The sequence below is a fragment of the Telopea speciosissima genome, chromosome 3 (genome assembly GCF_018873765.1).
Source record: "Telopea speciosissima isolate NSW1024214 ecotype Mountain lineage chromosome 3, Tspe_v1, whole genome shotgun sequence".
Taxonomy (NCBI): Eukaryota; Viridiplantae; Streptophyta; class Magnoliopsida; order Proteales; family Proteaceae; genus Telopea; species Telopea speciosissima.
The window spans coordinates 439,621-466,693 of record NC_057918.1 but is presented as its reverse complement, the minus strand read 5'-3'; the positions used below and the strand labels follow the sequence as shown (position 1 = coordinate 466,693).

The following is a 27,073-nucleotide window of genomic DNA, read 5'->3' as shown; positions in this document are numbered from 1 at the left end:
CCCATTGTTCTCTTGGTTTCCTCATACGATTTCTCACCCCATTGTTCTCCTGGTTTTACCCTAAAACTGATTCATCTTTTGATAAAAGATTATGGTTTGGCTCCTAGTTTGACTATTCAAACCTAGGACTGCATTAATTGTACAACTTGTTGATTGTTGTACTAGAACCCTATCAGTTCTACTGTTTTTTATTTAGTGGGAGTGAAATGTGGTTTTGAAGTTGATAAAATTTTGCGGAAGGCCAGAAAAAGTTAGTGGAGGTTATTGACATTTTGTAATTTCTGCAATTTTGGATGCACATGGACCTACATTTGTGGCATGCTCATTAACCTAATTTTGGCTGAAATTTGAACGATGAGATGGGTGCATGGTGTATGACATGGATCCACCCAATGTCTGTCATGTGATTCATTGGACAAATATCTAATGATTTTAATATTTCACTGGATTCAACCTCCTTTACAATCTGGGATCAAGCTTGTCAATTTAAAAATATTAACATCTTCTTTTCTGATGTGTAATTGATGTGTTTGCCCAACATGACAACCTTTTAAAAGATCAAACATGTGGTGAATTTGTTATAATGTGTAAATGCTTCAAGGTTCATGATTGATGAAGGTTTTTTATTGCAACTTATGGAGATAAGATGACAACGGTTACAGATTAGGAGCAAATGCCAATCATTTAGCAATTGTGGCAGTGTCCAGACTTCAGGGGGAGCTTGCCACAGATGGTAGAGAACCATTTTCAGCAGCCAGAAGGATGCGTGGAAAATCTTCTTCTGGAAAAACAACAATTTCAAGACCCTCCGAGAAAAGAAAAGGTTGTTTGCTTATTCTATTTATTGAGGTTAATGTTTAGTTAACTAATTACAACATCTTGTGAAATGCTAAACTAGTGGACTGTTTCCCTCAGAGAAAAGTGCTCTGGCCCAATTCTGTGTGGATCTTACCGCTCGAGCTAGTGAAGGACTTATTGATCCTGTAATTGGTCGCAACGGTGAAATTCAGAGAGTTGTTGAGATCCTTGGTCGAAGAACCAAGAATAACCCAATTCTTCTGGGTGAACCAGGGGTGGGTAAGACGGCCATTGCAGAGGGTCTTGCAATTTGTATTGCAAACTGTGATGTTCCAATTTTTCTTTTGGTGGGTGTTCTCCTTCGTGAGTTATTTATATTCCTTTGCTTTTACTCTTTGATCATCTCTAGACATCATCTGATTTTTAAAAGATAATTGCATAAAATTAGCTTGCTGAACTTCACTATTTATGTGCAGACAAAACACATAATGTCCTTGGATATAGGTCTATTGATGGCAGGTGCAAAGGAGAGGGGAGAGCTAGAGGCACGGGTTACTACCTTAATCAGTGAGATACAAAAAGCAGGTCATCATATTCGTTGCTTTTCCCCGATGAATTTAAATGCCCTATGCTATGTCTTAAATTTTTATTTTGTGAAAATTTGCAGGTAACGTCATTCTATTTATTGATGAAGTTCATACAATTGTCGGATCTGGCACGGTTGGAAGAGGAAGCAGGGGATCTGGTCTTGACATTGCCAATCTATTCAAGCCTTCTCTTGGGAGAGGCAAATTACAGGTAATAGCCTAGGCTTATCTTGGTGCTTGTAGATGCAGCACACATGGATTGTTCTTACAACAGACATGAGAAATTAAAAAAAAAAAAGTTTCTGTATGTTTGAAGTTGGGGTTGGAATGAGAGGGGGCAACTGTTTTCACTGCTAGGCAGCAGCTGTTTGAGACATGCAGCCATGCTATCTGTGCTTTTCTTGTTGCTGGTGATTTCTATTTCCATTTAATGTTTCTATATATTGCTCCTTTTCTTGTTGGTGGTGATTTCTATCCTAGAGCTTGTGTTTTATTTCTTGGTAGTCATCACCTTCCCTCTACTTAGTTTGACCTTTTTTATCTTATTCAGTTTCTGCATGTTCTGTATTTCACATCGGAGTCAAATACCCTAACAGTTCATTCCTTGACAGTGTATTGCATCTACTACTGTGGATGAACACCGGAAGCATTTTGAGAAGGATAAAGCACTAGCTCGACGGTTCCAGCCTGTGCTGATTAGTGAACCAAGCCAGGTAATGCTTGGTGTATAAATATAGTAGTGTGTGCATTTGTTGTATCTGCTGTATTAGTGACTGCATGGAAAAATATAAACTTTTTCTTTTTAAATCTGTGTTTGGCTTCAGCTTTTTTTTTTAATAGCTGAAATCGTTAGGGCAAAAATAAACAACATTGTAGCCATGGAGTTTTTCAGTAGGATAATTCATATGGGATTGTAGCTGGAGTACTCTATGAAACCTAACAGTTAATGTCCCGAGGTTGCGTCAATCAAAAGTTTAATCCGCTGGAGGGGTAGTTTTCTTTTGGACAGGCTTTGTTAAGGTTGGTGTAGTCAACACAAATTCTCCATCTCCCATTAAGTTTTTTGACCATTACAACATTAGCTATCCATTCGGGATAGAAGATTTCATGAATAAATCCTGCCCTCAGGAGAGTGTCGACCTCTTCGTATATGGCAGCCTGCATCTCAGGGGCGAAAGCTCTCCTTCTCTATTGAATCGGTTTCCTCTTCTGATTGACACTCAATTTGTGCTCGGTTACGTCTTTGTCGATGCCCGGCATATTGGCTGCCAACCAGGCAAAGACATCTGTGTTGGCTCGAAGGAATTTGATCAAGGCTTGATGTTGCATGCCCTTTAACTTCACTCCAATTTGGACTTTTCGGTTCTTGTTTCCTTCTTTGAGCTCAATTTCGACTATCTCCTAGGCAGGTTCGCTCCTCCACTAGCTCCTCCCATCCCGAAGGTCTTAGAGCTTGATGGGGGATGATTCAGCCAACACGAGTTCCTTACTTCGTTCCCCATGCTCCGGTGGTGGTTGTTCGGGGCGCCCCTCTTCTGCTTTACTTTTCACCTTCAGAGTATTAACGTAGCATCATCGAGATGCTATTTGGTCTCCCCTACATATCTCGATCCCTGAATTGGTTGGGAACTTCATTTTGAGGTGGTATGTTGATACCACAACTTTGAGCATGTTCAGGTTGGGCCTTCCAATAATAGCGTTGTACGCCGAGGGTACATCAACTACCATAAAATTAGTCATGACATAGGACTTACAACGGGCCTCCCCCGCAATCGTTAGGAGCTCAATCGATCCTATGATCTTCACCGGGGCTCCAAAGAATCCTTGTAGGGGGTAGTCGACCTGCTTGAGCTTGTCCTTTCCGAGCTTCATTTGGTCGTAAGCAGAAAGGAAGAGGATGTCTGCAGAGCTTCCACTGTTGACCAAAATTCTTTGAACATCACAGTTCGTAATTCACCTTGTCACTACGACGGTGTCATTGTGTGGAAATTGAACATCTTCAAGGTCATATTCTGTGAATGATACTGCAAACTGACTCTTCACTCTTTTACTCTACCATTCAGTCACGTTGATGCCCCTCGCATAGGTCTTCTGATGCAGTTAGAAGATGGATCAAATAGGGATTTTTTTTTTAAAATTTTCTTATTTTATTCATGTTATTAGAATCGTACGAAGGTAAGAGTCCAATTTTATTTTGTCTTTGTTAATGTGCTTTGGGTACTGTTCACGTGAACGGTGTCGTGAATAGTATCGTACACTGTTCACATGAACAGTAACTAGAGATGAGAGTTGTTAGTCAGGGGCAGTTTGGGAATTTCTCTTGTGAGTTAGCTCTACCTTATTATTAATAATATTGGTGAAGAGGGAGAACAATTCATTCGATTATTCTCCCCAAAGGATTACTGCCCATCGGCTTCTTCTTCTTCCCCCTCTTCTCCCTTCTTCTAATCCATTATTGTTTACATGGTATCAAAGCTAGGCTCTTAGGAATCGATTAACTTCCTAGGACCTACTCTATCACTTTTGGTTCTCATTGAAGTGGTGATCTAAAGTTTTGTTTCCAGGTTTGAAGTTTTTTGTGGGTCTTGTTTGAAGGGGAGGCAGCAAGCACCCTATGCTGCGATTTTTGGAGGATGTTTGAGACTAGTTCATGAAGATATAAGAAGAACTAGGTCTCCTTTTTTTGGTGGTTGATATCGATTCAGGGCTATCAATTGAAGTTGTTTGATAGAGAATTCAATTGATGTTGTTCGACCTTTTTTTTTTCCCTGGATCAATTGATGATTTGATGTTCAGGCTCGATTTTGACTTGTTGAAGATCTGATTTTTTTTTGAAATCAGTATTTTTCTCCTTGGAAGGACGTTGTTTGCAGCTGCACATTTCTTTTATTTGATCGAGATGGTTGATACAAGTGGAGAATCGAAGGAGGTTGTTGCCGAGGTTATCTCGGGTTCTTTCAAGTCTATCATAGAGAAGAAATTGGAGGGTGTTAGTAATTTCCAGCATTGCAGGAAGATTGTCTGGGTGGTTCTAACTGGTTGTGGGCAACAGAAACATCTTATCAAAGCCAAACCAGAGGATGATGAAGCTTGGGAAATTGTTGATGCGCGTATTTTGGGCCAGATGCTGAACAGTATGGCTTCCTAGTTCGTTGATTTAGTGACTCACATAGATACTTTAAAGGAGTTGTGGGATTATTTGCATATTCTGTATTCTGGACAGAATAATTTGTCTCGTATTTATGAACTATCGCAGGAGTTCAATCGTTCAGACAGGAAGGGTCGTCCATTGACCCGATATTTTGCTGATTATAAGAGGATGTTTGAAGAGTTAAATGCACTGCTGCCTATCAGTTTTGATGTGGAACAAATGCATCAGGAATATGACTCCGTACGGTCCACCATTCTTGGAGGTGATCGAGTTGCCTCCCTTGTTAATAGTTTTTCTCGTGTTCTGCGTGTTTCTCGTGATAGTTCTCATGAACCAACCCCTGGTAATGGTGAGAGTTCAGCTCTTGTTGCATCTAGCCAAGGGAGAGGCAATGGTGGCCATGGTGGGGGCCGCGGTGGTGGCATTGGTGGTCGTGGTGGTGGAAGAGGCACTAGTGGTGGTAATGATGGTGGTCAGAGTGGTGAGATTTTTGGTCCTGTAAAGACCTGTAATCATTGTGGTCGCCCAGGACATATCCAACATTTTTGTTGGAAGCTTCATGGTAAACCACCACAGCAACAATATGCCAATTCAGCAACTAATACCGAGGCTTCTATTCCATCTTCTGAGGGTAAGGTGGTGAGGTTGTCAGATGAGGATTATGCTCGGTTCACTCAGTTTTCGATATCTCAGCTTTCTACATCCTCCACTGCTACTTTTGCCCAGACAGGTAATGCCCCTGTGTGTTTCTCCTCTTCTCGCTCTTGGATCATTGATTCGGGTTCATCTGATCCTATGTCTAGTGTATCAGGTAATTTTTCTTCCTTTCAATCTACCGAATCTAGTGTTACCTTGGCTGATGGTTCCTTTGCCAAAGTCATTAGCACTGACACTATTTGTCCCACTAATTTTTTGTCCTTGTCTTCTGTTCTTCATTTACCTGACTTCCCGTGTAACTTACTTTCTGTCAGTAGAATCACTAAAGCCTATAATTGTTCCTTGATATTCTTTCTTGATTCTTGTGTTTGTCAGGATCTTACGACGAAGAAGATGCTTGGTAGGGGACGTGAGAAAGGGGGGCTGTATCTTCTTGACAAGTCTCCTTCCGTTGCTTGCTGTAGTGTTCTGTCTCCACACCAAGTTCATTGTTGGTTAGGCTATCCATCGTTGCAAAGTTTACAGAAGTTGGATCGTCGTGTTCGTTCTCTTTCTAGTTTAGAGTGTGAGTCATGTTAGTTTGGAAAGCTCCACTGTGTGAGTTATTCCCCTAGAGTCAATAAACGGTCTGTGATCCCTTTTTCTTTAGTGCATTTTGATGTATGGGGACTTTGTCCTGTAACTTCTAAGTTGGGATTTAAATATTGGGAAATTTACACATACCACCCCTGAGGTTTGATGAAAGGATATTTTTACCCCCCAGTTTTGGAAAATTCTGCGTACCCCCCTGAGGTTTGCAAACGGTAACAAATAAATCCATTCCGTCAGTTCATGACTAACAGTGTTAAAAACATGGGATGAAATGACAAAATTACCCTTGCAAAGAAAAAAAAACCCTGCAACTCAAAAGATCCCAACTCAAAACGAAGAAATACAATTTCCCTTCTCGTCCTCGTCCTCTTCCCCTTCCCTTTGCGCCTCGTCCAGTGCCCTCTCTATGGCCTGACACCTGCACCTTGCCACCCTGTCGTCCACCCGCCTCAGCTCTCTGCAGCAGTCTTCTAGTGACTCTTCTTCGTACTCACGGCCACTTCTGTACATCACCCACCCTCTTCCTCCTCCTCCTCTCTGCAGGTATCGCTGGCAACTTCACGTAGAAAACAATAAAAACAAAATCTTGGATTCAGATTCCAATTTCAAAATAAAGCAATGATTTTCAGTGATTTTTTTTTTATTCTTTTAAAAAGAGAGAAACCTCTGCAAGTGGCAACGCAACTCCTCACGACACCTCCCTATGCGGGATTGGTTACCCTCTTCGGTGACGATGAGCACTTAGGCTTCTGCCATGACCATTAAGGCCACCAGAAGAACACCTATGATTGCAACTCAACCCATTCTTCTTCTTTCTGCTCAGTAAGGGGAAACTGTATTTCTTCGCTTTGAGTTGGGGGTGGGGCGAATTCGTTTAAGGATCTGAAACCCTCTTCTTCAATTTCTTCCTTCCATCCCTCGAAAATCACTGGGCGCATTCGTTTAAGGATCTGAAACCCTCTTCTTCGATTTCTTCTTTCCATCCCTCGAAAATCACTGGGCTCATTCGTTTAAAGAAAGCATGTAACCCTACAATAATAATTAAGGAAAGCATGTAACCCTAGGTAGGTAGAGAACTACAGAGAGAGAGAGAGAGAGAGAGAGAGAGAGAGTGACTAGTGCAACGAACGTAGCAAGGCGTGCACCTGACTATAGTGAGGTGCAATTTCAAAAAAAGGGCTTCTGCAATTTCACAAGCCCCATTTTATGATGTATTATTGAAGTACAACTAGATGAAGAATTAGAGCTCAATATTTCTCTTAAGCATAACGGAGGCCTAAGAGAAAGAAATCGAAGAAATGGAAGAGTGGGATGGCATCGGCGCCGGTGAACGAGTTGCAGGTTTTTTTGGGGAAGATGAGTAGTTGCAGTTTTTTTTTTTTGGTAAGGGTAATTTTGTCATTTTATCCCATGTTTTTAACACTGGTAGTCATGAACTGACGGAATGGGCTTATTTGTTACTGTTTGCAAACCTCAGGGGGGTACGCAAGAATTTTCCAAAACTGGGGGGTAAAAATATCCTTTCGTCAAACCTCAGGGGTGGTATGTGTAAATTTCCCTTAAATATTTTTTTACCTTTGTTGATGACTATTCTAGAGTCATATGGATTTATTTAATGAAGCATCGTTCTGAGTTATTTGACATCTTTCATACCTTTGTTAATGAAATTCAGACTCAATTCAATACTAATATTCGTGTTTTGCATAGTGATAATGCACTTGAGTACTTTTCAACACCTTTTAATTCTTTTATGGCTAACCGTGGTATGTTGCATCAATCTTCCTGTCCAGCTACGCCCCAACAAAATGGTGTGGCTGAACGGAAGAATCGACATCTAAGGGAGATGACTCGCTCCATCCTTTTTTAAATGAAGGTTCCTAAAATATTTTGGGCTGATGCTGTTTTGACTGCCTGTTTTCTTATAAATCGTATGCCATCTTCTGTGTTACAAGGGGGGTTCCTCATTCTCTTTTATTTCCGACTAAACCGCTTTTTATTTTACCACCTCGTGTTTTTGGCTGTGTTTGCTTTATTCATGATCATCTTCTAGGGCTGTCCAAGTTAGATGACTTAGATCCCAAAGCCATTAAGTGTATTTTCTTAGGATATTCACAGACTCAAAAAGGTAATCGGTGTTATTCTCCTGTTCTTCAAAAATATTTTGTCACTGCCGATGTTTCCTTTTTTGAGTCCACCTCCTATACTGCTGATTCTTTTGTTTCTTCTGAGTTAAACGATGAGATACCTTTGTGTTAAAAGAGAGATGTAGAGAATGCTTGAATGATTAATTCGATCATTCAGGCCCTGTTTATATAGAGAACAAAATTACAACTGAAAATAGAAACTTAACTCAGTCCTAGTCCTACTAGGAATTCCTAATACAACTAGGAATCCCAAACTAGGACTCGGCTGGGGGAAAAACAATAAAAGGAAATAAAAAATAAAGAAAAAGAAACATAAATAAAGTGGGACTAACCACCCTAACTCGACTAGGACTAATCCTAGTAAGCTAGGACAGGTAGGACCAATCCTAGTGGAACTAGGACTGCTTACCCCAATCGGGTAAGCAGTAAGCAGCCTATTTCAACACTCCCCCTCAAGTTGGAGCAACGATGTCGATTATGCCCAACTGGACTAAATTGGGATGAAACAATTTTCCAGACAATCCCTTGGTGAAGATATCAGCAAGTTGATCCGCAGATGTCACAAAAGGAATACAAATCAGCCCATCTTCTAACTTCTCTTTGATGAATTGCCTATCCACCTCAACATGCTTGGTACGATCATGCTGTACAGGATTGTGTGCTATACTGATTGCAGTCTTGTTGTCACAGTACAACATCATAGGAAGACGAATAGGAACACCAAGATCTTGTAACAATCCTTTAAGCCGAGTAACTCACAAATACCTGTGCCGTAGCTCGAAACTCGCTTGGCCTAGAACGACAACAACATTTTGCTTCTTGCTACGCCACGTGACAAGATTTCCACCTCTAAAGGAGCAATACCGAATAGGCTTGCGATCTGCGAACCAGCCCAATCGAATCGGTGTATGCTTCATCCGTAGATGACCATGCATAGACAAAAGAATTCCTTTTCCAGGAGCGACTTCAAATAGTGTAAGATACGAAGAACAACCTCCATATGAGAAGAATAGGGATCATACATAAAGCGGCTTGCAGGTACTCACGGACGGCAATGTCGGGACGAGTGTGTGAGAGATAAATCAACTTCCCTACAAGTCTTTGGTACCGGCCTTTATCACAGGCTCCCCTTCTTTCTCCTTGAGTCGAACAGTAGGGTCCATAGGAGTATCTGAAGGATGGCAGCCTAACAACCCGGTTTCAGCTAATAAGTCTAGGACATACTTCCTCTGGGAGAGAAAAATGCCTTTAGAAGATCTGGCCACTTCAATCCCAAGAAAGAATCGTAATTTCCCTAGATCTTTAATCTCAAATTCTTGTCTAAGGAAGGTCTTCAGTCGTTTGATCTCATCACCATCATTACCAGTAACTACTATATCATCGACGTAGACTACAAGAACAACAAGTTTTTCACCAGTCCTCTTTATGAAGAGTGTGTGATCAGCATTACTCTGCTTATAGCCCACAGAAATCATAGCTTTGTGGAACCGGCCAAACGATGCTCGAGGTGATCGCTTCAGCCCATAAAGTGCACGCTTGATTTACACACTTTTCCTTGGTTTCTCATCACAAGAGAACCCTGGTGGGACGTCCATATACACCTCCTCATCCAGTGCTCCATTTAGGAAGGCATTTTTTACATCTAGCTGCTGCAAATCCCATCCAAGGTTGACTGCACAAGATAATAACACACGAACAGTATTCAACTTTGCAACAGGTGTAAAAGTTTCCTGGTAATCAATGCCGTATGTCTGAGTAAACCCCTTGGCCACGAGCCGTGCCTTATACCTATCCACAGTGCCATCAACCTTCTGTTTCACCACAAACACCCATTTGCATCCAACGGTTTTCTTCCCAGGTGGAAGAACCACAAGCTCCCATGTGTTATTTTTCTTCAAGGCCTCCATTTCTTCCATCATAGCTGCCTTCCACTTTCTGTCTGATAGAGCTTCCTGCCAATGGTTAGGAATACGAACAGAGGAAAGAGAGGAAACAAAAGCATGAAAGGATGGGGAAAGTGAGTTATAAGAAACAACATGAGATATGGGATGCTGTGTTCAAGTCCTGACACCTTTGCGAAGAGCAATAGGTAATTCAGGAGAAGGAATATTACCAGGTGGAGAGGCAGGTTCTAGATCCGGGTTCGGCAATTGGATGGGTATTGGAGCAACAGTTGATTGAACCTGCTTATGTTTCCTTCCATAGGTCTTCACAGGACGGTCATCAATCCTCCTCTGAAATTCACTAATAGTCCTTTGGATAGGAGTCTGGACCGGGGTAGGTTGCTCCTCTTGAATAGAGATAGTCTCCCCCTGTATAGGAACCTCTCCCCCTGAGTCAGGGGAAGCACTAGGGACAGGCCGAACTGGTTCAGACTCGTGGTAAACAGACTGAAGTGGAGGTGGAGAGTCAATAGTCAGCACATCTTCACTAACACTCTCTCCCTGAAGAGGTGGGGGCACATAATATGAAACATGTTCATGAAAAACAACATCCATGCTAACAAAAGTCCGGCGGGAAGGAGGGTAATAACACCTGTACCCCTTCTGGGTAGCAGAGTAACCCAAGAAAATGCAGCGGAGACTACGTGGGTCAAGTTTACCAGGGGACCTTGTATCCCTGGCATAACAAACGCAGCCAAACACCTTAGGTGGGACTATGAAGGAAGAAGAGCCAAGTAATAGCTCAATAGGGGCCTTGGAAAGAAGAACCCGACTGGGCAGCCTATTAATTAAATAGGCTGCAGTAAGAACTGCATCTCCCCAATAAAGGGAAGGGACATTACGAGCAAACATAAGAGCTCTAGCCACCTCCAAGAGGTGGCGATTTTTCCTCTCAGCCACACCATTTTGGGCTAGAGTGTCAACACAGCTGGTCTGATGGAGGATTCCATGGGCAGCAAGGTATTTTTGGAACTGACCTTCCGTATACTCTTTCCCATTGTCACTCCTCAAAATTTTAAGAGTGGCAGTAAATTGGGTCTTAATTAATTGATGAAAGTGCTGAAAGCAAGAAAAAACTTCATTTTTTGTGTGCATAAGGTATACCCAAGTGAACCTAGAATAGCAGTCAATGAAAGTGACATACCACCGATGGCCAGTCAGGGAAGCTTTCCTACTAGGCCCCCATACATCAGTATGAACAGTATGAAATAAGGAAGATGATCTCTTATTAGAAATAGGATAAGTTGAACGTGTCTGTTTAGCCAAGACACAAGGTTCACAAAAAAAATCTTCCTTATTACAATCTTTAACTAATGCTGGAAATAAATTTGATAAAGTTCCTAAGGGGGGATGGCCTAGTCTAGAGTGCCATTTATGTATTTCAGAAGAGAAAGATGCCGAAGGTAAAGACTGAGTAGGTGTAGGATCTCCATCAAGCAGGTACAATCCGCCATGCACTTTACCCGATCCAATCGTCTTCCCCGAGTCCAGCTCCTGAAAAACACAGTGAGTTGGAAAAAAAGTCACTTTACAATTTAGGGATTTAGTGATACTGCTAATGGAAAGAAGGTTAGTTGTAAATTTGGGAATATGCAACACAGATGGCAGGGTAAGGGAAGGAGAATAACCAATGGATCCTTTCCCTGAGATGGAGGAGAGGGACCCATCAGCAATTTTGACTTTATCCTTACCAGAAGCAGGAGAATATGTATCAAAAAGGCTAGAAGAACCTGTCATGTGATCAGTAGCACCGGAGTCTATGATCCATGGAGTGGATACTACCGATGCACAATGACCAGCAAAAGAAATACCTATACGGGCAAAGAAGGAACCTGAATTGGCAGCAGACGTAGTAGAGGCAGCGGATGCGTTCAACATACGACGGAGAGCCTGGAGTTCTTCCTGAGAGAAACCGATGTCAGCAGTAGGAGTTTGGGCTACACTTTCAGTGTGATTGGCTTTGCTTTTAGACTTGGCACGTCCTCGCCTGGCCTCAAAATCAGCAGGCTTGCCATGTAATTTCCAACACTGAGCCTTCGTGTGATATGGTTTGTGACAATGCTCACATTTCACAGGCTCTTTAGTAGTGGTAGCACCAACACTGTCAAAAGAAGTAACGGGAGTGGAGGCAGCAGTCAAAAATGCTGATCGCTCAACTTTGGGAGTAATCATCATGGCAGCCCTTCTTGTCTCTTCACTGTGAACATAAGAAAAAGTTTCCTCTAAAGTGGGGAAAGGAATCCGACCAAGGACTTGTACCCGGATAGGATCATAATCATCATTGAGGCCAGCCAGGAAATCATAGACCCGAAACTTATCAACATAGGAATGATAGGCAGTGATGTTAGTAGTAGTAGTAGGTGAAAACCTAGCATAGTGATCCAATTGCTGCCATAAACACTTGAGGGCAGCATAGTATTTAGTGACAGATAGCTCCTGCTGAGTGGTATGTTGGAGTGTCTTCCTAATGTCATACACCTGAGCATCATTACCTGAACGGCCATAAGTTCCCTTGACAGCAGTCCAGATCTGAGTAGCAGTGTCAAGGAGTAGATATTGACTGGAGAGGTCAGTGGTCATAGAATTCGTAATAAAGGACATCACCATAGCATCATTGGCAGCCCATTTAGTACGGGCAGCACCTTCTTCAGTAGGCTGTGTGGTGGTGCCAGTAAGATGGCCAGTGAGTCCCCTACTAGCCACAGTCAAGAGATAGATCTGGCCCAGATGAGGTAATTTGATCCCTCAAGTTTAATAGCTGCAGCACAAGGGAGAAATTCTGTCCACGGCTGAGAATCAACTCCAGAGTTGGCCGTGGTTACATCTGAGTCCCCCATATTGCAGACAAAACAGTATAAAAACTGAAAGATGAGTCCCTTCTGTAGTAACAAGAACCAGCCCTAAATAAAAATCGATAGTTAGGGTTTTGAGGAAACCCTAGAAGAGAAGTCGATTGAGATTCAGGGGTCTTCAAGTCGTAAAAAAAAATTGCAGAATCTGTCTTCAAAGTTGATGCAGATCTGTGCAACACACTGCCCACGCAGAGAGGAGAAATAAACCAGATTGAGAAGCAGCAGGTCTTGAATATTTGTTCCAAAAAAACCTGGAGAGTGATATGGATATATGCCTCAATGGTAGGAAGAGAAACAGAGACAGCAGCTGTCCAGAAAAACCTGCAGTGTTGGATCCCAAGAAAACCAGCCTGTAATTGTAAGATAATCTGATCTTCAATAAGGGAGAACTCCAAAAAAAAATTGCAGAAGTGTGGGCAGCAGCTATCAATCAAAGAACTTCTTAAATCATCAATTGTTGAGGTGAAAAATTAGGGCAGCATCTACAAATCACCTCATTAGATCTGCCCTAAGTGGAGAAAAAACCAGAAAAAGTGAAGAGAGTTGAGTGGGGGGGGGGGGAAGATGGAGATCGAGTGATAATGGAAGGAGGGTGGTGGGCTAGGAACCAGGCTAGATCTGAGAGACTAGCTCTGATACCATGTTAAAAGAGAGATGTAGAGAATGCTTGAATGATTAATTCGATCATTCAGGCCCTGTTTATATAGAGAACAGAATTACAACTGAAAATAGAAACTTAACTCAGTCCTAGTCCTACTAGGAATTCCTAATACAACTAGGAATCCCAAACTAGGACTCGGCTGGGGAAAAACAATAAAAGGAACTAAAAAATAAAGAAAAAGAAACATAAATAAAGTGGGACTAACCACCCTAACTCGACTAGGACTAATCCTAGTAAGCTAGGACAGGTAGGACCAATCCTAGTGGAACTAGGACTGCTTACCCCAATCGGGTAAGTAGTAAGCAGCCTATTTCAACACTTTGTATGTGGTTCAGTGCTCTATTTCACAGGTTCCACCGACTGTGGTTCCATGACTTCCATCACCTCTTCCCCCACCTCCTCCCCCACCTCCACCTCCACCTCCACCTCCACCTGTTCGGCCAGCACCTCCTCCGGTTCAGTTCACTTTTGTTCGTCGACCTCATGTTGATGTAGCACCCCCGACCTCTGCTGCTCCTCCGGCACCTGCTTTGTCTACAAATTCAGCCCCTCAGTTAAGTATTCCTATTTCAGATTTGGATATTCCTATTGTCCATCATAAGGGTGTTCGTAGCTGTACTCAACATCCTTTGTCTCATTTTGTGTCTTATGTTGGTTTGTCTACTAACTTCTCTTCTTGTCTTTCTACTATTGAGTCTTATCCTACTCCTAAGTTTGTTACAGAGGCATTATCCCATTTTGGCTGGAGGATAGTGTTAACAAAACAGCTTTGAGAATAATGCTTAAGTGAATCGATATGATTCCCTAAGCCCTTTATTTATAATAATAGAATCAGAATTATATGGACATAATTGCCCTTACATAGCCGACATAATATGAACTAGGAAAAAGAAAGGGAAAAACATAAGTGGGAAAGGTCCAGAATACCCCTACAATATTCTGGCCCATATATTCTAACACTCCCCCTCAAGTTGGTGCAAAAATGTCACACATGCCCAACTTGGCTAGAAAAGGATGAAATACTTTGCTACTCAGCCCCTTCGTGAACACATCAGCCAGCTGATCAGTAGACTTCACATAGGGAACACAGATTAGTCCAGCTTCAAGTTTCTCCTTGATGAAATGTCTGTCCACCTCCATATGGTTAGTTCGGTCATGCTGGACAGGATTATGAGTAATGCTAATGGCAGCCTTATTGTCACAATATAACAGCATTGGAAGTTGGACAGCAACCCCAATGTCTTGCAACAACCCCTTAAGCCATAACAATTCACAGATACTATGAGCCATCGCACGGAATTTTGCCTCAGCACTGGATCTCGCCACCACATTCTGTTTTTTACTACGCTTGGTGACAAGGTTCCTACCTACAAAAGAGCAATATCCAGAGATGGATTTCCTACCACTTGAACCAGCCCAATCTGCATCAGTGTACGCTTCAACCTTCAGATGACCATTGGGAGATAAAAGTATTCCTTGTCCCAGAGCAGACTTCAAATAGCGTAAAATACGGAGGACTACCTCCATATGAGAGGAATAAGGGTCATGCATAAATTGGCTGACCATATTAACTGCAATGGCAATGTCTGGTCGAGTGTGAGAGAGGTAGATAAGTTTGCCCACCAATCTCTGATAACGACTTTTGTCAACTGGTGTGCCTTCTTTCTCCTTGAGTCTTGTCGTAGCTTCTATGGGAGTGTCTGAAGGATGACACCCTAGCAGCCCTGTTTCAGACAGTAGATCCAGGACATACTTTCTTTGAGACAGAAAAATGCCCTTTGAAAAGCGAGCAACCTCTATCCCTAAAAAATATTTTAGAGTCCCCAGATCTTTGCTTTCAAACTCACGACCAAGAAATAGCTTCAACTTTTTTATCTTATCACCATCATTGCCGGTTACTACAATATCATCAACATAGACTATGAAGAGAGTTACCTTATCACCCACTCGTTTGATGAACAAGGTATGATCAGCATTGCTTTGCTGGTATCCCACTGAAAGCATAGCCTTGTGAAATCTACTGAACCAAGCTCTAGGTGATTGCTTCAAGCCATAGAGGGCACGCTTCAGTTTACACACCTTACGCTTGGTAGCAGGACTTGAAAAACCTGGAGGAATGTCCATATATACTTCTTCCTTCAGTTCACCATGGAGGAAGGCATTCTTCACATCCAACTGCTGAAGATCCCATCCAAGGTTCATGGCACAGGATAGCAATACCCTTACAGTATTGAGTTTTGCTACTGGTGCGAAAGTCTCCTGGTAGTCAATGCCATATGTCTGAGTGAAACCTTTAACAACCAGACGTGCCTTGTACCGATCCACTGTACCATCTGCCTTCTGCTTGACCACAAACACCCATTTACATCCCACTGGTTTTTTCTCTGGAGGAAGAGCTACAAGATCCCACGTATTATTTTTGTTTAATGCGCTCATTTCTTCCAACATTGCTACCTTCCACTTTCCATCTATAGATGCTTCCTGTCAATTTTTAGGAATGGAAACAGAAGAAAAGGAAGAAACAAAGGTACGAAAAGAAGGAGAAAGAGAACTATAAGAAACAAAACGAGAAATGGGATGTAAAGTGCAGGTCCTAGTACCTTTGCGATGAGTAATGGGTAGATCAGAAGAGGAAGGCTCACCAGGAGAAGGAGGATCTGGATCCTGAGTCGGCAACTGGATGGGTATCGGTGCTACGGTGGACTGAAGCTGCCCTTTGCTAGAACATTTCCGGTTATAAGTGAGAATGTTGGAATTGTCAATGGCCTTCTGAAACCTACTAATGGTCCTCTGTACTGGAGTCAGCTCCCCCTAAATAGGAACATTACCACCACTTGTTTCCATGATCTCCCCTTGTATTGGATTCCCCTCGGGTGAAGGGACAGCAGTCAAAGAAGGCTGGACAGCAGCCGCGGGAGGCTGGACTGCAGCCACGGGAGGCTGGACAGCAGCCAAGGGAGGCTGGACAGTAGCCAAGGGAGGCTGGTCATCAGTCGGGGAAGGTTGGGCAGTAACAATAGGTGATGAAGGGAGGGGAAACTCAAGAGCGGGAACCACATCTTCACTGGAACTCTCCCCCTGAAGAGGTGGAGAAGAATAATAGGAAAGGTTTTCATGAAAAACCACATCCATATTGATCATAGTACGACGGGAAGGAGGGTGGTAACACTTGTAACCTTTCTGGGTTGGAGAATAACCTAAAAAAATGCACCGTAACCCACGGAGTTCAAGCTTGCCAGGGGATTTAGTATCCCTAGCACAACAGACACAGCCAAATACCTTGGGAAGTACCATAGAGGAGGAATCTCCAAGTAAAATATCAGATGGGCTACGGAAATCAAGAACCCGTGAAGGTAAGCTATTAATAAAGTAAGTTGCAGTAAGGACAGCATCACCCCAATATTGGGATGGAACATGCCGAGCAAACATTAATGCTCTTGCCACTTCTAATAAGTAGCGGTTCTTTCTTTTAGCCACACCATTTTGGGCCAGGGTATCAACACAACTAGTCTGATGTATAATCCCATGATCAGCAAGGTACTCTTGGAATTGAGATTCCTTATACTTAGTTCCATTATCACTCCGTAAAACCTTGAGAGTAGCCTGGAACTGGGTCTGGATCATTTTATGAAAATGCTGAAAATATGAAAAAACCTGATTTTAGTGTGAAGAAGATAAACCCAAGTATTTCGAGAATGACAATCAATAAATGAGGCAAACCAACGATGGCCAGAAATAGAGGTTTTACGACTAGGTCCCCAAACATCCGAATGCACCAAATGAAAACAAGAAGAACTTCTTTTATTTGATAAAGAATAAGTTGAACGTGTCTGTTTGGCCAGAATATAAGCCTCATAAATAAAGTTATCCTTATTACATTTGGTGACCAAAGATGGAAACAAATGGGCAAAAATTCCTAATGGAGGGTGACCTAATCTAGAGTGTCATTGGTAAAGTTCAGAAGAGAGCAAGGAGTTCTGATGTAGTGGAGCAGGTACCGATGGAGAGAGACGACCATCATCAAGCAGATACAGACCATCGTGTACTTTACCCAATCCAATCGTCTTCCCAGATGCCAGATCCTGAAAAACACAATGGGAAGGAAAAAAAGTTACCTTGCAGTTAAGATCACGAGTAATACTACTAATGGAAAGAAGGTTAGTAGTAAAATTAGGAATAAGTAAAACAGAAGACAAAGGAAGGGTGGAAGTGCAATTGATGATTCCTTTTCTAGATATGGAAGGAAGGGAACCATCAGCCACTTTGACTTTGTCTTTCCTAGAAGTGGGAGAATATCTATGAAATAAGCTAGAGGAACCAGTCATGTGATCTGTAGCCCCGAAATCACTGATCCAGGGATGGGAAGCTACAGAAGCACAATGGCCACTAAATGGGATACCTGACCGGGCAAATTTTTGAACCTGAAGGGGCAGAGGAATTGGCAGTAGCAGTGGAAGTAGTAGAGGCAGCAGCAGCAGAAGACCTTAGTACACGTAGGAAGGCCTGTAGATCTTCCTGGGATAGGCCAATGTCTGTAGCCGGGGCTGTAGGAATAGTTTCCGATTGGTTTGCTTTGCCTTTCGGCTTCTTCTTGGCAATCCGTTTGGCTTCAAAGTCAGCTGGTTTCCCATGTAGCTTCCAACACTTGTCCTTGGTGTGATAAGGCTTGTGACAATGGTCACAAGTAACAGGGTTTGGAGTAGAACCACCAACAGATAAAGTACCAACAGGTGCAGCAGGAGCTTGGGCAGCAGTCTGGAGAGCAGATCTGTCCAAAACAGGAGGATGTAACATAGCAGCCCTGCGGTTTTCTTCTGAAGAGACCAAGGCATAGGACTGTTCAAGTGTGGGAAAAGGAGAATGGCCCAACACCTGAACACGAATCTGGTCATACTCAACATTTAACCCGGCCAAGAAGTCATAAACCCTGATTTTGTCAACATGTTTTTTATAGGCAGCTATGTTGGCAGCTGTATTAGGGTGATAATTTGAAAAATGGTCCAATTGCTGCCAAAGGCTGCGGAGAGTAGCATAATATTTAGAGACAGTTAATTCCCCTTGAGTAGTATGAAGGACCTTCTTGCGAAGTTTATAAACCTGAGCATCATTGTCAAGCTGCCCATATGTCTCCTTACATGCTGACCAAATCTGAGAAGCTGTATCAAGGAGGAGAAATCCCTGTGCAAGGTCTGAATTCATAGAGCCAACCAAATAGGACATAAGAATACCATTGTTGGCAAGCCATCTAGTCTAAGCAGCACCAGGGGCAGTCGGCATAGGTATAGTGCCATCAATATGGCCAGTGAGGCCACGTCCAGCAATAGCAAAAGAGGCAAATCGAGACCACAACAGATAGTTGCTGCCATCTAACTTGATAGGATTAGGATGAAGATCACGATAGTCTGATTTGTCATGGCTACCTTGATCAGAAGTGGCAGTTGAAGTAGCAGTGGAGTCACCCATAGTGCAGAGAAGGGCTGTTGGGTAGATAAACCCAACAAAGAAGCCAAGCCTAGGGCAGCCGAGTGCCCCTCTGTGATGGGAAACACACCTCCCAAAAAAGCAGCAGCAATAGAAGAGCCTTCCCCAAGATCGATGGTGTCAAAAATAGAGATCGGTGTGGGGAGTGGAACCAAAAAAAAATTGTTGCTATAGAAGCCTGAGGGAATCTGTCCAAGAGCCTTGAAAGTAAGCGATCGATTGGGAGAAGGGGTCTTCAGCACCTGTGGTAGACTTGATAGCAGCAATTCAATGTCGCAAAAGAGTCTCCAATAGAGGGAGAATCAGTCCCAATAATTATCGTGGCCTGATCTTCAAAATCTGGAAACTCCAAATATCGTAAGAGAGAACCACCAGCTATCGAGCAGAATATTTAGTACATTGAAAAAGGAAAAAAGAGGTGGGAATAGGGCAGCAACTAGATCATCTGATCACCTCTGCAGTGCTGCCCTTAGAGAGGGAGAAGAAGCAAGGAGAAAGGGGAGAAAAAAAAAATCGAGAGAAGGGAAAGAGAAGGAAAAACAATGGGAGGGTGGGGGTTTTGAAAACAGGTCAGAGAAATCGTGGCTCTAATGCCATGTTAACAAAACAGCTTTGAGAATAATGCTTAAGTGAATCGATATGATTCCCTAAGCCCTTTATTTATAATAATAGAACCAGAATTACATGGACATATATGCCCTTACATAGCCGACATAATATGAACCAGGAAAAAGAAAGGGAAAAATATAAGTGGGAAAGGTCCAGAATACCTCTATGGTATTCTGGCCCATATATTCTAACAGATAGCTATGGAGGAGGAATTGTCAGCTTTGGCTGAAAATCACACTTGGGATTTGGTGTCTTTACCTGCAGGTGCAAAGGCCGTTGGTTGTCGGTGGGTATATGTTGTGAAGGTGAATCCGGATGGCTCCTTGGCTCATTTGAAGGCATGGTTGGTTGCAAAGGGTTATACCCAAGTTTATGGGATTGACTATCTTGATACTTTTTCACCGGTTGCCAAGCTTGCCTCCATTTGTCTCTTGATTTCTCTTACGGCTTCACATCACTGGCCTCCTTTTCAGTTGGATGTGAAGAATGCGTTTCCTTATGGTGATCTCCATGAGGAGGTTTATATGGAGCAACCTCCGGGGTTTGTTGCTCAGGGGGAGTCTAGTCTGGTTTGCAAACTCAAGAAATCATTGTATGGTTTGAAGCAATCTCCTAGAGCCTGGTTTGTGAAGTTTTCTGATGTGGTTTTTGAGTTTGGGCTGATTCGGTGTGGTAGTGATCATTCGGTGTTCTACCGACATAGCAAGGGTGGCAGGATATTTTTGGTAGTATATGTTGATGATATAGTCATCACTGTTGATGATGCTGAAGGTATTAAGCAGCTGAAAATACACTTGCAGCATAAGTTTCAGACCAAGGATCTTGGTAGGTTGAAGTATTTTCTTGGAGTTGAGGTTGCTCAGTCTAGCAAAGGTATTTCTTTTTCCCAAAGAAAATATGTTCTTGACCTGCTTACAGAAACAAGTATGCTTGGGTCTAAACCTTTGGATACTACAATGGATCAGAATTTGAAGTTAATAGGTGACAGTGGTGATGCTCTTGATGATCCGGAAAAATATCGAAGACTTGTTGGTAAATTAAACTCTCTCACTGTGACTCGACCGGACATTGCCTTTCCAGTCAGTGTAGTGAGTCAGTTTCTGTCCTCTCCCAGGACATCACATTGGGATGCTGTGATTCGGATTTTGAGATACCTTAAGATGGCCCCAGGCTGTGGTCTACTCTATACTAACCATGGTCATGGGCGTGTTGAGGGATTTTGTTATGCTGATTGGGCTAGTTCCCCTGTGGATAGGAGATCTACTACTGGGTATTGTGTCTTTGTAGGAGGAAATCTGGTGTCTTGGAAGAGTAAGCAACAGCCAGTGGTAGCCAGATCTAGTGCAGAATCGGGGTATCGGGCTATGGCCCAGGTTATTTGTGAGTTGATGTGGATGAAGCAGTTGTTGGCTTAGTTGAAGTTTGTGGACAAGACACCTATACAGTTGTGGTGTGATAATCAAGCTACTATCCACATTGCTTCCAACCTTGTGTTCCATGAAAGAACAAAACACAGAGAGGTTGACTGTCATTTTGTTCGAGAAAAACTACAAGAAGGTCTAATTGCCCCCTCAACATGTTCATACAGGAGAGCAACTAGCTGATGTTTTTACTAAGTCTTTTGGGATTGGGAGAATTGATTACATTTGTAACAAGCTGGGCATGATTAACATCTATGCTCCAGCTTGAGGGGGAGTGTTAATGTGTTTTGGGTACTGTTCACGTGAACAGTACCATACACTGTTTACGTGAATAGTAACTAGAGATGAGAGTTGTTAGTCAGGGGCAGTTTGGGAATTTCTCTTGTGTGTTAGCTCTACCCTATTATTAATAATATTGGTGAAGAGGGGAGAACAATTCATTCGATTGTTCTCCCCAAAGGATTACAGTCCATCGGCTTCTTCTTTCTCTTCTCTTCTTCTAATCCATTATTGTTTACAATCTTCTGTTTTGGATTAGATAGAGTTAAAGTTTAGTTCTGATTTCAGTTTCACAATAGGATTAAGAATTTTATTTTCTAAAAGGGCATGTAACCCAACAACTTGGGACAGATTTGAGATTTGAAAATTGAATGAAAAGGTTTACCGTGTTGTTGCCAAGAGCTGAGTGCAAATTATCTGCTCCTCTCTCTTCCTCCCATACTCTGTGTGTGCAGACAAAACACATAATGCCATTTATGGGTGTGAGTAACGAATGGTAAGTTACTAAAAACTACAATATTGCCATTCCATTTAACTTTCCATTTATTACAATTCTGCCATTTCTCTTGTGGGACTTTTAATATTTACTATTTTGCCATCAACTTTGAATTTGAGTGCTCCTTTGCTTGGGTGGGTCCACAAGCAACCCAATAAGGGTTATTTTGAACCTAGGTCTGCACCAAATTGGTATCAGAGCCAAATTTTTGGCAGTTACTAACTATGGTAGGTGGTCACATCACAAACACTGAGTTGCACAAATTATATCGGGAATTGGCTGAGAATCAACAGAAGAGTGAGGCCAGACGTGAGGCTAGAATTGAGAGAGGTGAAGCCAAGCTTGAGGCCAGATTTGAAAGGAATGAGGCTAAACTTGACAATTTTATGGAAGAGATGTTTGCTTTTATGAGGAGAATCCACAAACAAGTTGAAGTAGGAACGTCTGCACCACTCCTCAGTTTCATACCTTATAAATTGAAGGTACATCTCAAAGACAACCTGATCCACTTATACCCTAGAACATCATTGACAATTTTCTGATAGGGACTATGGCATCAAAGTTGAGGTTCCAGATTTCAGTGGTGAGAAGGGGCCAGAGGAATTTCTTGATTGGCTTACCAAGGTTGAAAGGATCTTTGCTTATAAATCCTTTCCGGACGAGAAAAAGTGTGAACTTATCCTCACCAAATTTAAGGGGTATGCATGTTCATGGTGTTAGATTTTAGGTTGAAGAAGGAGAAGAGAAGAAAGAGAAGAGAGCAGCCACGGTTTTGGTGTTCAAGTGTTATGTCTCTAACCTAGAGACTAACATGCTTATATTGAAAAGAATAGTAAATTACACCTAGGCCCTTGGCCTTATACAAATGATAAAAAATAAGAAAATAATACAAGGGGATATTTACACATATACCCCTGATACAATACAACCATTCTTAACACTCCCCCTCAAGCTGGGTGGTATATGTCATACAAACCCAGCTTGTCTAACATAAAACTAAAGTGATTGGAGCCAAGTCCTTTGGGGAAGTTATCAGCCACTTGTTCATTCGTCTTCACAAAGGAAGTACAAATAGCCTTAGAGTCTATTTTCTCCTTAATAAAGTGTCTGTCAACCTCAACATGCTTTGTCCTATCATGTTGAACTGGGTTGTGAGCAGTACTGATGGCTGCATTGTTGTCGCAATATAGACTCATAGGTTCAGTTGTCTCAAACCCCAATTCTTGGACAAGCTTCTTCAACCATAAGACTTCACACACACCATGAGCCATGGCTTTAAACTCGCTTCAAGACTTGACCGCTACCACCGGTTGTTTCTTACTCCTCCAGGTGACCAAATTGCCTCCAACAAAGGTACAAGATCCAGATGTGGATCTCCTATCAGAGATAGACCCAGCCCAATCAGCATCTGTATATACTTCAATTCTCAAGTGACCATTCCTAGAGAAGAGAAGACCTTTTCTAGGGCATGACTTCAAAGTGACCATTCCTAGAGAAGAGAAGTCCTTTTCAAGGCATGACTTCAAATACCTGAGGATCCTATAAACTGCATCAAGATGTCCCATCTTTGGGTGCATGCATAAACTGACTCACTACTCCAACAGCATAGGTGATGTCAGGTCGGGTGAGTGAAAGGTAGATAAGTTTACCTACTAGCCTCTGATACTTTTCAGCATCCACCAAAGGTTCACCACAATCTTCCCCTAGTTTGTGGTTTTGCTCAATAGGGGAGGAGATTGGTTTGCATCCTAAGTAGCCTGTCTCCTTAAGTAGATCAAGAACAAACTTCCTTTGGCAAACATTGATCCCTTGCTTAGATCTTGAAACTTCAATCCCCAGAAAATACTTCAATAGACCAAGATCTTTGATCTCAAACTGCCGAGCCAAATAAAGCTTAAGCTTTGAGATTTCAGCTTCATTGTTTCCCGTGACCACAATCTCATCAACATAAACAATGAGAGCTGTAATAGTGCTGCCCTTCCTCTGTATAAACAATGTGTGGTCAGCTTGACTTTGAGTGTAGCCATTCTGTAGGAGGGCTTGTCTGAACCTCTCAAACCAAGCCTTAGGAGACTGTTTGAGTCCATAGAGAGCCTTCCTAAGTCGACACACTTTCCCATTATCACCAGGATGCTTGAACCCAGGAGGAGAGTACATATATACTTCTTCTTCTAGGTCACCATGTAAGAATGCATTCTTCACATCAAGTTGGTACAATGGCCAATCAAGATTTGCAGCCATTGAGAGAAGTACACGGATGGAGTTATGCTTGGCCACTGGAGCAAAGGTTTCCTGATAGTCAATGCCATACACTTGTGTATACCCCTTGGCGACAAGTCTTGCCTTATACCTTTCCACAGTACCATCAGACTTGAACTTGACTGTGAATACCCATCTGCACCCAACCGGGATTCTCCCTTTAGGGAGTTCAACAAGATCCCAAGTGTGATTCTTCTCAAGAGCCAACATCTCTGTGTTCATTGCTTCTCTCCATTTTGGATCTGCCATAGCCTCTGTTACATTCTTGGGAATAGAGATGGATGAGATAGCCACATTAACGGTTTTACCTGTAAGGGAGATAGAATCATAGGAAACAAACTTGGCAATAGGATTGGTGCATGCCCGAGTTCCCTTTCGGTGAGCAATAGGAAGATCTAAGTCTGAGAATGGAGAATTAGAGGAAGGTATACCTGTCTCAACTGATGAAGGCCCAGGATGAGGAGACGAAGAAGGATTTTGGCAGGTCTTCTTTATAGGAAGTCATGAAGCAGGATTTCTCCTATCCTTCGTATACACCAATAACTCCCCCTGTTCTCTGTTTTCCTGTGCACTAGGAAGCTCCCCCTCAACAGGAAGCTCCCCCTCAACAACAATATCCACAGAATTTTTCTTCCCTTTGTCAAGCTGAAAAGGAGAAATAGGAACAAGAGAGGAGAGAGGAAATGACACAAACTCGGGAACCTCTTTACCTTCAACACCACCACCACACTCTCCCTGAAGAGGGGACTGAAAATACGGAATGTTTTCAAAGAAATAAACATCCTTGGAGAGGAGCCACCGACGGGTAGGAGGGTGATAGCATTTATACCCCTTTGAGGTGGAGGAATACCCAAGAAAGATGCACTTCAGGGCCTTAGGATCCAATTTAGTGCGGGCAGATTTGCTAATATGGACATAGCAAATACACCCAAACACCCTTGGAGGGAGAGAAAAAGAAGAGGACCTTGAAGGCAAGAGATCAAGAGGAACCTGGAAGTTCAAGACACTAAAAGGCATGTGATTAATAAGAAAGACAGCAGTGAGTAAAGCATCAGACCAAAAAGTTTTTGGAACATGCATGGTAAACCAAAGTGATCTAGCTACTTCAAGGAGATGACGATTTTTTCTTTCAACCACCCCATTTTATTGAGGGTCAACACAAGCCACCTGATGAATAATGCCATGGTCAGAAAAAAAGGTTTCCAAACCACTATACATATACTCCCCACCTTTGTCTGAGCGGACAATTTGGATCCGAGTTTGAAATTGGGTATACACTAACTCATAAAAGTTTGTAAATGCAACATGGACATCACTCTTATGTTCAAAAGAAAAACCCAAGTAACCCGAGAAAAGTCATCAATAAAAGAAACAAAGTAGCGGAAGTTACGAAAAGAAGTAACAGGGGAGGGCCCCCAAACATCACTATGGATAAGATGAAAAGGTGCAGTAGATCTATTACCATTAGATGCATAAACTGTTTTACAACTTTTGGCAAATAGACAAGGTTCACAATGAAAAACATGCGAGACAGGAAAAGAAGTAAACAAATGTGGCAACTGTTTCCTCATAACAGAAAAGGAGGGGTGCTCCAAGCGACGGTGCCATAGCAGAATATCCTCCTGAGTTCGTCCACCGTCTTGCCCACAAACATAGGACTGAGCTTGCAGCAGGGAAGTACCAGTCTCCAAAACATACAAGCCATTAGCTTCACGACCACTGCCAATCACCCTCTTCGTCACCAAATCCTGAAAAAGACAATGGGTAGGAAAGAAGGTGACAAAGCAGTTTAAAGATCTAGTCAATTGACTAACAGAAAGAAGGTTAGTGGCAAAGTTGGGAACATGAAAAACAGACTTCAAGGGTAAAAAAGGTGCAACATGGATATCTCCCTTACCAGAAATAGAAGAGAAGGTACCATCAACAATTTTTACCTTATCTTTCCCAGAACAAACAGAATAGGAATTATATAGGTGTGACCTACCAGTCATATGATCTGTGGCACCTGAGTCAATGACCCAAGAGGTGAGGCCGGAGGAGGAAGCCTGCAATGCAGTGGAAGAACCGGTGGCAGAGGAACCTGAGGAAGTGGCAGTGGAACCATCCAAATGAGCCACAATCCGGCGAAATGCAGCAATGTCCTCCTTGGAAAGAGAGGATTCATCAGATTCAACAACTCCAACATGAGCCTTAGGCCCTTTCTTCCGCTGTCCTCGCCCTCCAGATGAACCAGCAGGGGGCTTCCCATGGAGATCCCAGCAAAATCCTTAGTATGCCCATTCTTGCCACAATGGTCACATAGGAATCGACCCTTCACAACTCCCTTAGCAACCCCCTTATCGGCCCCCTTGGTGGAGTCCTGAGGGATGGAAGAAACAAGTGCAGAGTGCTCAACAGTGGGGGCAGTCCCCATGGCACCCCTACAGGTCTCCTCACTCTGTAGATATCCACACACCTCCTCTAGTGAGGGAAGACTTGGACGGCCAAGGATTTGCACCCTAAGAGGCTCAAAATCAGCATTAAGACCTCCAAGAAGAAATAAGACCCTCTCTCGCTCAAACAACCGATGCACCTTGACCTCATCAGTAGGGCATAACTGGAGATCTCTATAATGGTCATACTCTTCCCACAGGCCCACAACAAGGCTATAGTATTCAGAGATACTTCTCTCACCCTGGCGCAAGCTGACAATCTGTTGGAGAAGTTGGTACACCTTAGTAGAGTCCCCAACCCGATCAAAAATACGGGCCACACTATCCCAAATGTCCTTGGCAGTCTCCTTGCCCATAAATCTTCTTCCAATCTCAGGCTTCATGGAGAAAAGAAGCCAGGCCATCACCAGGGAATTCTCAGAGTCCCACTTGGGATACCCTTGCTCAGTCGGAAGAGGGGCCTGTATACTACCATTGATGTAACCCATCTTTCCCCTACACCGGAGAATCAATTTCATGGACCGGGACCAATCCAAATAGTTGTGGTTCTCAAGTTTGGCAATAAGGAGTTGGATATTGGGACTCTCAAAGGAGGAAGGAAGAAATGGGGCTGTTTGGGCTGTGTCTACAAGAGGCAGGGGTGTTACAGCATCTTTGTCACCCATTTTGACCTTTAATCAAACACTTGATAGGCCCAAATAACAAATATCTC

At 42.7% G+C, this 27,073-nt stretch overlaps 1 protein-coding gene across 2 annotated transcripts in view; it reads left to right on the top strand.

Annotated features, from left to right (window-relative positions):
* LOC122655568 (chaperone protein ClpD, chloroplastic) overlaps positions 1 to 27,073 on the top strand; it is a 62,390-nt gene that overhangs the window by 11,463 nt on the left and 23,854 nt on the right. For both annotated transcript variants that reach the window (XM_043849779.1, XM_043849778.1), the window contains exons 2-6: positions 663 to 823; positions 916 to 1,145; positions 1,275 to 1,383; positions 1,466 to 1,596; positions 1,997 to 2,098. In XM_043849779.1, the coding sequence (XP_043705714.1) occupies positions 663 to 823; positions 916 to 1,145; positions 1,275 to 1,383; positions 1,466 to 1,596; positions 1,997 to 2,098 (733 nt within the window). The remainder of the gene's footprint in view (positions 1 to 662; positions 824 to 915; positions 1,146 to 1,274; positions 1,384 to 1,465; positions 1,597 to 1,996; positions 2,099 to 27,073) is intronic.